This window comes from Buteo buteo, chromosome 1, assembly GCF_964188355.1.
Source record: "Buteo buteo chromosome 1, bButBut1.hap1.1, whole genome shotgun sequence".
Classification (NCBI taxonomy): Eukaryota; Metazoa; Chordata; class Aves; order Accipitriformes; family Accipitridae; genus Buteo; species Buteo buteo.
The window spans coordinates 3,234,201-3,244,696 of record NC_134171.1 but is presented as its reverse complement, the minus strand read 5'-3'; the positions used below and the strand labels follow the sequence as shown (position 1 = coordinate 3,244,696).

Below are 10,496 nucleotides of genomic sequence, written 5' to 3'. Positions count from 1 at the left end.
AAGTGCTTGAAGGGCACGAGCAGCCCTCGTGCCCCAGGAAAGCAGGAATGGGGAACATCCCAGCTGGACACGGACACGCACCATGTCCCACTCTGCTCCTGGCAACCTCCACCTCTCCCCTCCCGCTCCACCACACCAGGCTGCTCTCCATCCTCCAGGATGGGACCTATGAGAAAACTCTTGACTAGAGGGTGCTGGTATGTCCAAGGTGAAGTCTTCCCTGTAGTTCCCCAGCCCAGCTGCAGATCTGTCCCGAAATCCCCCCACAGGACTTGCCACTTCTCCCACCCGCAACACAATCAGACAAACCACACAGTCGGGTTTTTAAAACGGGGCCTTTCTCCATTTTATTTTGCCCAATAAAAATCCTTCACAGTCAGGTAGAGATAAGAGAGAGAGATACGTATACATATAGATCTTCATATATATTTATATATATACATACCTCTGTACAGATATTTATATATTCACCGTAGAAAATCGCAAAGGCAGTAGCTCTTCACATCTTGATAACCCAATGGAAACATACAACAGACTAGCAGTAGATTGGGAAGTGTGGTATAGTTTTAACGAGAATTTCCAAAACGGATACACCTTTGCTGTACAAAAATCCCAGAATGCTGCGTTTTATCTCTTTCTTTTTCAACCCCTTGTCTTTAAATACACTGACCAGAGGCAAGGTCAAGACAATGGTGTTTGGAAGTGACCGGTGGACAGGAGAGACACCCAACTTTATGGAGTTATTTTTTAAATATTTTATTTTTTAAGTGTGTATATATATATATAATTTTTTATTTTTTTTTTTAATTTTTTTTTTGCAAAGTCTCATTAAACGCAGTTCAGAGAACCAGCAACAGTCAACGCAGAAACAAAACAGTAACGGAGTCGAGTTCAGAACACTTCTGGTTTGAGTTCACAGTAAGAGCAGAGAGAGACGGAGGCGTCAAGAAACAAACAAGAGGAGAGAAAGCACAAGGCTGGGATTGAATTTACAGTCGGGTAGGTCCAAAACGTTGGACGAAGGGTCTAATGCAGAGGTCCTACACACAGACACGGCCTGCAGCTCACCCAGCAGTGGAGCGGCAGCAGAGAGCTCTGGTCGCTCCTCCGCGGGGCTTTTATTGCTGGTGAAATCAGACAGCAGGCTTGCTCGGGGGTGCCGGCTGGCCCAACCTGACGTTCTCCCGTCGGGGAGCTGGGTTTTGGGGGGATACCTATTGATCTGCTGGAGAACAGACGCAGAAGACAGGCGACGAAGCAACGTGCATCGATTTAGGATGAGGAAACCCTCACAAGCGTACTGCCCGGTGCAAGGCAAAGACCAAGAGGGATTCCTCTCGGCTCACAGCGTTTACCAGGTCCGAGTGAGTGCAAACGAAGACACCTTGGAGGAGCTCCAGCCCTGGGCTGGGGTCTGCGGGGACACCGCTGCGTGGAAAGGGACTGCATAGACACATTGGCCGGTTGTGCAGCATTTTTTTTTTACACCGGTGGTGGAACACTTCTGCACCGGTGGTGGAGCACTGCCTGCGCACGTTTTGCTCTCTTCAGCCACTGGAAGGGAACCCACGTGCCACCGATGCAGTAAAGGGGACCTTCTCCTCTGAGAGAGCTCCTAGGACAGCCTGGCTCTTCAGGAATGGCAAAGCCAGCGCCATGGTCTCCCACTAGTGTCTGGCTGTCACGGAACGTGACTCTGTGAGCTCAGATGTCCCGGGGGACCCAGCGGCTCCCACGTGGGTGAGCTAATGGAGAAGACCTGCTGCAGGGTCCCAGTAGGAGTCATGGGATGGGCACCAGAGGGGGATGGACCACACCTCCTGGGGACCCAGACTAGATATGGACAGCTTTGGGCTCTCCAGATGAATGGGAACCACCAAGCTCAAACCATTGGTGATTATTTGAAGCCATACTGGACCTTGCATCCCTTTCCGAAGGAGGAGAGCCCAGGGCTGGAGCTGTGAAGGTATTCAAGGGGACATTGGCTTGCCTGCAGTTATCAGAGTTGGGAATAGTCCCTTTTGAATCACTCTAGAAAAACCTATTGCTTTGTGACAGAAAGCAGAGACTTTCTGTCTGAGAAAACAGATCTGTAAAAGAGCCGTGAAAACACAACCCTGTGTGTCAGAGCTTGTCCCACGCTCCAGACCTGACCTGATCCCCTTCATTGAGAGAACCAGGGAGGAGGCTTATCCTGAAAATGGAGAAGCCCATTTCTGGTCTTGCTGGCAGTTGCACTGCCAGCGTGGAACATGCTATTGGGAAGCCAACATCTGCAAACAGCTGGATGTGATCCCAGCCACTCGATACACTGGGGACCAGGTGGCATGGGTGCTGCGTGCCCCTACAGACCAGGGATACTCATACACCCCTCACACCCCTGTCTTTTCAGGGGGTGGAAGGACCAGGGAAGCCCCAGAGGTGGCTGGGTGTGGTGGTGCGATGGTATGAAGCCCCATGCAATGATCTCAAGTAATTGAATGTTCTTCAGCAAGAAGCAAGACTGTTCTTGGAGGTAAAGCAGTGCCGATCTAGCTGTTGCAGGAATGACGGAGAGAAGAAGTGAGGATCAGTAGTCTAGAAAGCTCCTCTGAGGGCAGGGTCGGGACATGCCACTCTCAGCGGGGGCTTTGGGCTTCAGCTCTGGCTCGTTGAGACGTATTTGGGAGAGTTCTGGGAGAGACATTGACTGCTCCTGGGATGACGGGGATGGTGATGATCTAAAAGGAGGCAGGAGAGTCTGGAGAGCTGGGGCAGAGGAATAGGAGGGCACAGGCAACATGATGAGAAGATCCTCAGCAAAGGGTCTTGATGAAAAGTAACTCTATAAAGTGGCTTTCAAGGCTTAGGCTGAAGAGTTCCGTTAAAATAATGGCAAGTTGGACCTGCTCCCATCCAGGACAGAAGTGAGGGCTGTCACTGCATGTCAGCAGGCTTTCGTGGTCTTAGCAGGAATGGAGTGTAGAAGGCTTAGCACAGCTGGGGAACAGAGATACGGTAAAGAGGCACGTGCCCAAGGTGCAGACCCACCTGAGCACCCATCCACAGGAGCACTGTGGGTGGAGGAGCACAGATCTCCCACTGGCCCGTGCTCCACTTGCCAAGGCTGGGACCAGGATCAGGAGCCTTCATGGAGCTTAGGTGGGCAGAGATGCCTTCAGCACCCCAAGCAGGAGAAGCAAAGACCACGGTGCCCTCACCTCGGAAGGTGGTTCCCTGGTAAGGAAGGTGCTGAGGACGCCCTGGGGTGAGCTGGGGAGAGGACACCAAGGGGGCAGCCAGCAGGACCACAGCTCTCAGGATACACATTTTCCTGGGCAATTCACACTGGAGCCAGAACAAAGTTTTGACTGGACCCTGTAGCAACGTCTGCTGCTAAATTAGAGGAGAGCTGTCGCCCTAAAGACAAGTGTAATGGCTTGGTGTGCATCCTCTCTTCTCCCCAAGAAAAAAGGGGAATTGCATCCATCCTGCCTCCTGGGAACAGACCCTGGTCCACGCTCTCGCTGGGCAATGTGTGGAGCTAGCCTGGCACAGCCATGGAGGATACTGGTGTAACCAACTGGGGACAATCAGCTCACCCAGGAACTCCTTTCTATCCTGGCCTATCTAGCACAGGAAGGGCCCCTCATGGACCCGCAAACATTCCCAGGTGGCACACAGGGAAATCCAAGCTCTCTCCTGTCCCCTGCCAGCTCTCATTCCCCTTTTCCAGCTCACACCAGCCTAATCCCTCCCTGGCAAAGCCCAGAGGCAGCTCCCAGCATGCAGCCCCACACCCTCCAGAGATCTTTGGTCATGTTGCTCATGGGCTCGCCGTCTTGAGCAAGCTATAAAGTGCCACTGCAAGGGGCAGGAGTGGGGTGGGTTGGTCCTTTCCATGGGCAGAACTCATGGGCAGCAGGGCTCAAGGGGGGACACGGCTGGGAGCCACTGTCTGCAAGGGGTTTTGGTGCGACATGAGGATGAGGATGGGCAGAGGGGACTTCAACCTTAACCAGGGGACAGTTGCAAATCCTGGCTCAGGATGACAGCAAGCATCAAAGCAGGACAGAGTGACACCAAGCTGTTCTGTCAGAGCCAATCCCAAGTGGATTGCCTTCCTGGGAGGTGCTGAGCCCCCCCCATTTCCACTGGAGCCAGCAAAAGCTCAGGGGGTGCTGAGCACCCTCTGTGTAGCGCTCAGCGCTCAAATGCAGTATCGGCTGCTACTGTTAGTCCCGCTCAGCAATATAGAAGCCACAGAGCTTTCTTGTCTCTTCATTTAATCATTGTATATACAGAGCTGGGCTGTTATTTACATCCAAGTACACTTGTCTCCGCATAACGTAGCAGCATAAGAGCAACAATTCGATTCCTATCTTGAGTGCGGAAACCCCGAGGTGATCTCCCTCCGGCGTGATGCCAGTGACAGCAGGAACAGTGCAGCTGGCTGCCACGAGACGGTGGCAGAAGCTAAGTGGGACTGTGTGAAGCACAACAACATGCAATGGTTGTGGTGTTCACCCTCAGGGTGAGACAGGAGTGCTGGCTACGTGAAGGGAACTAGCTCAGCTGGGTTGGCATCTTATAGCAACAGCAACCAACCTTGAAACGATGGTGGAACAAAGCAGCCCAACTCACAGCAGGTGGTCAGAGGGGCTGCTTAGACCTTCCCTGGCAGGATAGCCTGCTTAGTCCAATTCCTTATGGATGGAAATTGCTGGTGCTGATCAGTGTCCTCTATTTGCTCGTATAATGGCCATGTGGATATGCCTGGAGCATGACTCAGTTGCCTGCATGTGGGTGATGTGCCACTAGAGGTGTCACAGGTCTTCCCACCACTGGCCTGGCTCTCCCATAGGTCTTGGATCATATTGGCCAGCCCCATGTATCAGGTATCCCAGAGCTTCTCTAATGTCTCTGGACCCCAGGTGTGGGCAACTGGCCTGAGACCCTCGTGACCACGGCATTTTGCCAATGGCAAGTTAGAGATGACTTGTTGTTTCAGGAGAGACACTAGCCATGTGCAGGATTTTGAGGGCAGTACTTGGAGAATTACGCGTCAGCCAGTACGTTACACTGAATCCCATCAGCTCCACAGCTGGCTGAGCAAAGGCAGAGGGGACAGCGGGGTTATGATCAAACCCAAACTCTGTGTTGAGTTTCATGGGGCAGAAACATTTTATTAGCCCTGCCTGAGCCTCCAAGAGGCAAGATGTTAGCCTTCTTGGCCATTCCCTGGATATGTCATCAAAACGCCAGTCTGGCACCCCTTGGCTATCTTAGTCCAATGCTAAGACCCCAGGGCCTCAACGCAGACCTAGCTTATGATGGGAGACTTCATCCAGTCAGTGGGTAAAAGTGTTAAATTCTGGAAAGAGCGAGGTGAGCTCCCATCTGGGCCAGATCTGAGCACAAACAGCAGCAACACAGGTGTCCCACCATCATTTTGCTCCCTCTGCTGAGCAAAGGGCAGTCACCTGCAAGAGAGATGGGTCACCACCATGTGGCCACACAGTGCAAGCACATGGGAGAGGACGCGATGGGGAGCAGTGCATCCACTTGTGGGGAGGATTCCTGAAGAACAGGAATCCTTCATGGCAGTTTGGCTGGGGCACTTGCCAAAAACATTTAGGTTTTACGTCACCATGGCATAGGGGGGTGGTTTCTGGAGGACATCTGAGTTCTTGGGGGATGCTGGGCAAATCCCAAGAGAGGGAGAACCACCAGCAGCAGCACAGCATCTTAACAGGCATCTGCAAGGCTCTCTGTCATCCAGGTAATGGCCTCAATTGAGGTTGCTCAGATCTGGAGCACAACTCTTGATCAAAGTGATGCTGCGAAGAAGGCGGTGAAACAAGTGTACCTTTCCTTCTCCAAGGTGAAAAATTCTCCTTGCCGCTCCTGCTCCATACCGAGGAGCTCTGCAGTCCCTGATGGATGCACTGTGAGGCCACTGAGTCCCTGGGCAGTCCAGCACCCTCCAGCAGTCAGACAAACCCCTGTGCCTCCAGGTTTCACTGGGTCCCTCAAGACACACTCATTCCTGGCACCACTGCAAAAAAGATCTAGGAAAAAGATGACGGAGCAAACCTGGCACGCTGGAGGGCTTGACTGACTGCTGCTGGCTGGATCTAGGTATGTGGGGAGGCCAGACAAGCCCCTGCTTCTCCTGTCTGTGGATTAGCAAGGAGCTCTGGTGAGAAGATGTCCCACAAGGCGATGCTGGTGTCCATTCCTCTTGAGTGTTAACACAGGGGGGAATTGCGGCGTACATCTCCGCAACAGCAGATCCTTGAAACTCAATCACTCTGGGTGTTCTTGAGCGACCAACTGAAAGGCTGGTTTCTGTGATGGTTAGTGGGAAACCAACCTGAACATCAGTGAGGCCAGGAGGAGCAAAGGTGAAAATGACCCTCCAGGTTATTGGACCCATCTTGTGGTGAGGACACTTGCTGTTGGGTTTGCTTGTCACGTGGTGGCCTCAAAACTACCATATGACCATCTGAGTCTAAGCCTCTTGCCCTTTCTCTATGCTTTGCCCTTTTGCCCAAGGGCTGCAAAGCCCTTCAGAAGCACAGATGCCTCACAACTGCTTTGGGCAGGAGTGGGTCGTGGGTTTATCTGATGTGAAAAGAGAAGCACAGAAAGCCAAGATGACACAGGACACCAGATCTCCAACCCCTGATGTTGTGGGATGTTTGGCTCCCTCTCAAAGGCCCAGTGTATGAAATGGAGGAAGCTCTAGGGTTTGCCTGGCCAAGTGTAAGTTTGCTCAGTGCATGTGGTTGTCTCCCTTGGCGTGGCAAAATCTGCTGCTGGATGGGACCGGCAGGCAGCTGCACTCCTGCCTCGGTGGTGTGCACGGGCTGATGTGCCAGAGCGCTGGAGCACCTGCAGGATTCGTAGTGGGACTCTTCTCCACACCCTTCAGGGTCAGACCTAACCTAGTCCCCCTTTCTATGGCTGGTCCTGGGAGAGGGGCTTAGCCTGAGCTGCCCTGGTGTTTTCCAGACTGACGGGTTGTGTCTTCCTCCAGCTCCAAAGGCACAGGCAGAAGCGGTGGGAAAAGACATGTATCATCAACTGGGACCTTGAAATGCTCCGGTCTCATCGCACATCTCCGTTTTCTGGGGCTCCAGGGATCGCTGCCAGTCACCAACAGTTCCTGCCCAGTAATACTGTCTGTTGACCTTGGCTGGAGGCTGGTGGGACTGACTGAAGTCTCCTCTCTCCTTCTCAGCTTTTTTGCTCAGTCTGGAGCTCACCACAACATCTGTTCCCAACTTGAAGGTCAGACCTGGTGATGGAGAGGGGGAGCTTTTGGGGAAGGGAACGTGGAAAATGTGTAGCTTCAGGGCTTTTGTTTGGAAGGTCTTCAGCCCCTCAACATCCTGAGGTTCTTCCTTGCTATGCACATGAAATGTGATCTGGCCAAATTCTCCCTGGAGTCACCTCACAGACATTCCAAGACGTCCCGGTGCTAATTCTAGCTTTGTTATTCTAGCTGCTCTCTAGGACAAGGAGCTGAAATTCCCACTTGCGTTGATCCTTTGGCCCCTGCCCAGTCAGTGCAGACTCCACTTTGCAACATTTTTTTTTTCTCTTTACTGTGAATCATGGTAAAAAAGTGTTCATGAAAGGGAGAATCAAACCCACTTTGCCCACCTTTTCAAGCTGAATGCTGGTTTTTGATGCCTGCACCATTCTCAGTGATGTGCACGTAGGATTTGGTTATTATTCTGCCGGGGCATAAGCACTTGCGTGATCTTAAGTATTTTCCCTTCTTATGACTGCTTTCATGCTCAGAGTTAGTAGCTGAATATTTTCGTAAGCTAGGCCTGTGTTATCTCTGTCCCTGGAATATGTGGCACCACGTGGGATTGCTGTGGGTGCTGTTTGAAATGGCTGTACTGAAGGCTAACGCTCACCCTGTTGCAATTTAGCAGTAATGCTGATGTGTGCTCACTGCAACTCCTGAGTGAGGCTCAGATGCCATTTTTTAAGTAGACCCTGGACCAAGAGAGCACACCAAAGCATCACTGGTTTGGGAATAGGGTAGCACAGTTGCTCATTGTTGGGGCAAATTGCTAAAGCTTCAGTTTGCATAAACATCCCGCAGGTTTGGAGGCTTCCCCAAACCTTGATTCCATTGACTTTGGGAAGTAAGAGGGCTCTTGGGAAGGCAAACTAGCTTGGATTTTTTCTTGCTGTAGCCAGCTTGAGTATATGGTAAGAATAGGGGGACCAAGGTGGAGGTGGGAGGGTGTTTCTGCTCCCAGGTTGGTCACAACCCAGGAGAGAAATGGAACTGCAGAAGGAAACCACAATGAAATGAAAACGCAGCATATGTTAAGCTCTGCTGAGCCTCCAAAGGGGCTCCTGCTGGGCAATCATTCCTTGTTGGCTTATGTTACCAGAACAGGCTCATCCTGCTCCTCAGGGATGTCTTAACCTCTTGCAACCGTGGTAGCCGTGGGCTGGCAAGAGGGAGTCATCTGGCAGAGATATGTCTGGTTTCACTGAAATCAGTGGCCAACCTCCCACTGACTTCACTAAGACCACCGTCTAGACAGGATACTTGATGCAGAGCAGTGAGTTTGCTCATGATCCCGAGAGCTTTGCTCCATTAGCCAATGTGGCTAAAAATGCCCTGAAAAAAACCTGCCACTTTGAACTGTTTTGCTGCACGTAAATGCTTCAAAAACCAAAGAAACCAAATACAACCCTCCAAAACAACCAACCGAAGAGGGATGAATTGTAGGAGAGGGGATGGCAGCCTCTAGCAAAGTAACAGTCACGGCAGATTACAAAAGAGCCAATTGACCCTCACCAGCTGTACTAGGAAAAAAACCAAAAGAGATGTCGCATTATCGATAGAAAAACAACGCACATCCACAGTTATTTTACCTACAGAGCACAGAAGTATAGAGTAAGGGTGATGGAACTTGGTGCGAGCAGACTCACGCCGCTCCCACGGCAGCGTATTATCCTTCGGAAGATCACTGGCTTGAGTAGGTAGTACATGCACAGCAATAAAAAAATTACGTTGTATTGTCTTGGTCCCACCTCAGATCTCGGTGGACTCTATTCGCTCGAGTCTGGAGGGAGTCCATGTTTTTTTCTCCTCGGTGTGCGGGGGACTGGTGGCCTTCGTGTTCATTTCATTCACCTTGTGCTCCAGGAGCTGGTTCTTCTGGTACATCTCCACATAGTTCAGTTGCAGCTGCTTCTGGTACTTGATGACTTTCTCCTTCTCTTCTTGCCACGTGCGCCGCTCCTCCTCGAAGTCCATCACCTGCTGCTCCCGCTGCTGCCGCTCCAACTTCAGCTCCGTCTGGAGCCGCTCCACCTCCTTCCGCAGTGTGTTGACGCTGTCCTCGCTCTGCCGCTGCATCTTGGCTTCGTCGCTCTCGCAGGCCAGCGGGTCCCGCAGCTTCTCACCGAGCTCCCCACCAAAAGGTCCTGGAGGTCCCATGCTGGCAAGTGTCCGCTTCAGGCCGGAGACCTCCAGCTCACAGTGGTTCAGTTTTTCCCTCAGCACCTGGACCTCGCTCATCTTCCGCTGCAGCTCACTCTCACAAATCTCCAGGTTGACGCTCTTGGAGCTGTAGGAGTCCTTCAGGGTGAGGATCTGCTCCTCCTTCTCCCGTAGGAAGTTCTTACCTTCCTTGAGCTGTGTCCGCAGTCCCACGATCTCGTTCAGCTTCTGGGAGACGTCTGCTTGGGAGTCCTTCAGCTGCTGTTTGAGCAGGGAGATCTCACCCGCCTTCTGGCACACCTATGGGGAGAGCATCCGTGAGGCAGGAGGAGGGCAGCGAGGAGCCACCGCCGCTGCTTGTCCCCCGAGGCTCGGGTAACGGAGGGGACAGCCAGCGACGCTGCTCAAGGACTGAGTTCCAGCCTTCACCAGGACCCAGACCGTGCCAAAGACCTAAAAGTTGTCCCCGCATTTGCGGGGGAGATTTGGTGTTTCTTCCTGGCTCTCAGGGACCTGATGCTGTTTGTAGCTGGAGCTGACCAAACAGTTAAGCTAAGCGGTGTGGTCCTCACCAGTGGTGAGCAGGCACTGATGCTTCCCTGCCTTCGTCTTACTCACCTAACCACAAGCCTGTGGTGCCTGACCCCAAACCCTCTGAACTCAGCAGGAGTTTTCCCACTGACCTTAATGGGATCTGGACCTTGAACAAGCCTGAAACAGAAACATCTCAGACCCAGAGACCACCCGGGTTCTCCCTGAGCACTGGGAGTGTAGGACAGGACACAGAGACAGTAGATATTACTTACTTGTCCTATGACTCTTTTCTCCCCGAAGACTCCTAAAGAACCCAGCTGACTAAATTTTAGGGTTCACTTCACTGGGGACAGTGCAGGGACTGGTAGCTATTTAATTCTTTTGGGGCAGGGCATGAAGAGTGGCAGCCCCTCTGCCAAAAATCAAGGAAAGAGCTGCAACCCACCCTTGCTGAAATGGGACTACCATGCACTGTCCTTGGGCACTGGACTGTCAGGTT

At 52.2% G+C, this 10,496-nt stretch overlaps 1 protein-coding gene across 3 annotated transcripts in view; it reads right to left on the bottom strand.

Annotated features, from left to right (window-relative positions):
- Positions 1 to 322: 322 nt before the first annotated feature.
- Positions 323 to 10,496, bottom strand: part of LZTS3 (leucine zipper tumor suppressor family member 3) — a 55,027-nt gene continuing 44,853 nt past the window's right edge. For all 3 annotated transcript variants that reach the window (XM_075044509.1, XM_075044679.1, XM_075044598.1), the window contains exon 4: positions 323 to 9,763. In XM_075044509.1, coding sequence (XP_074900610.1) covers positions 9,053 to 9,763 — 711 coding nt within the window. In that variant the 3' untranslated portion in view covers positions 323 to 9,052. The remainder of the gene's footprint in view (positions 9,764 to 10,496) is intronic.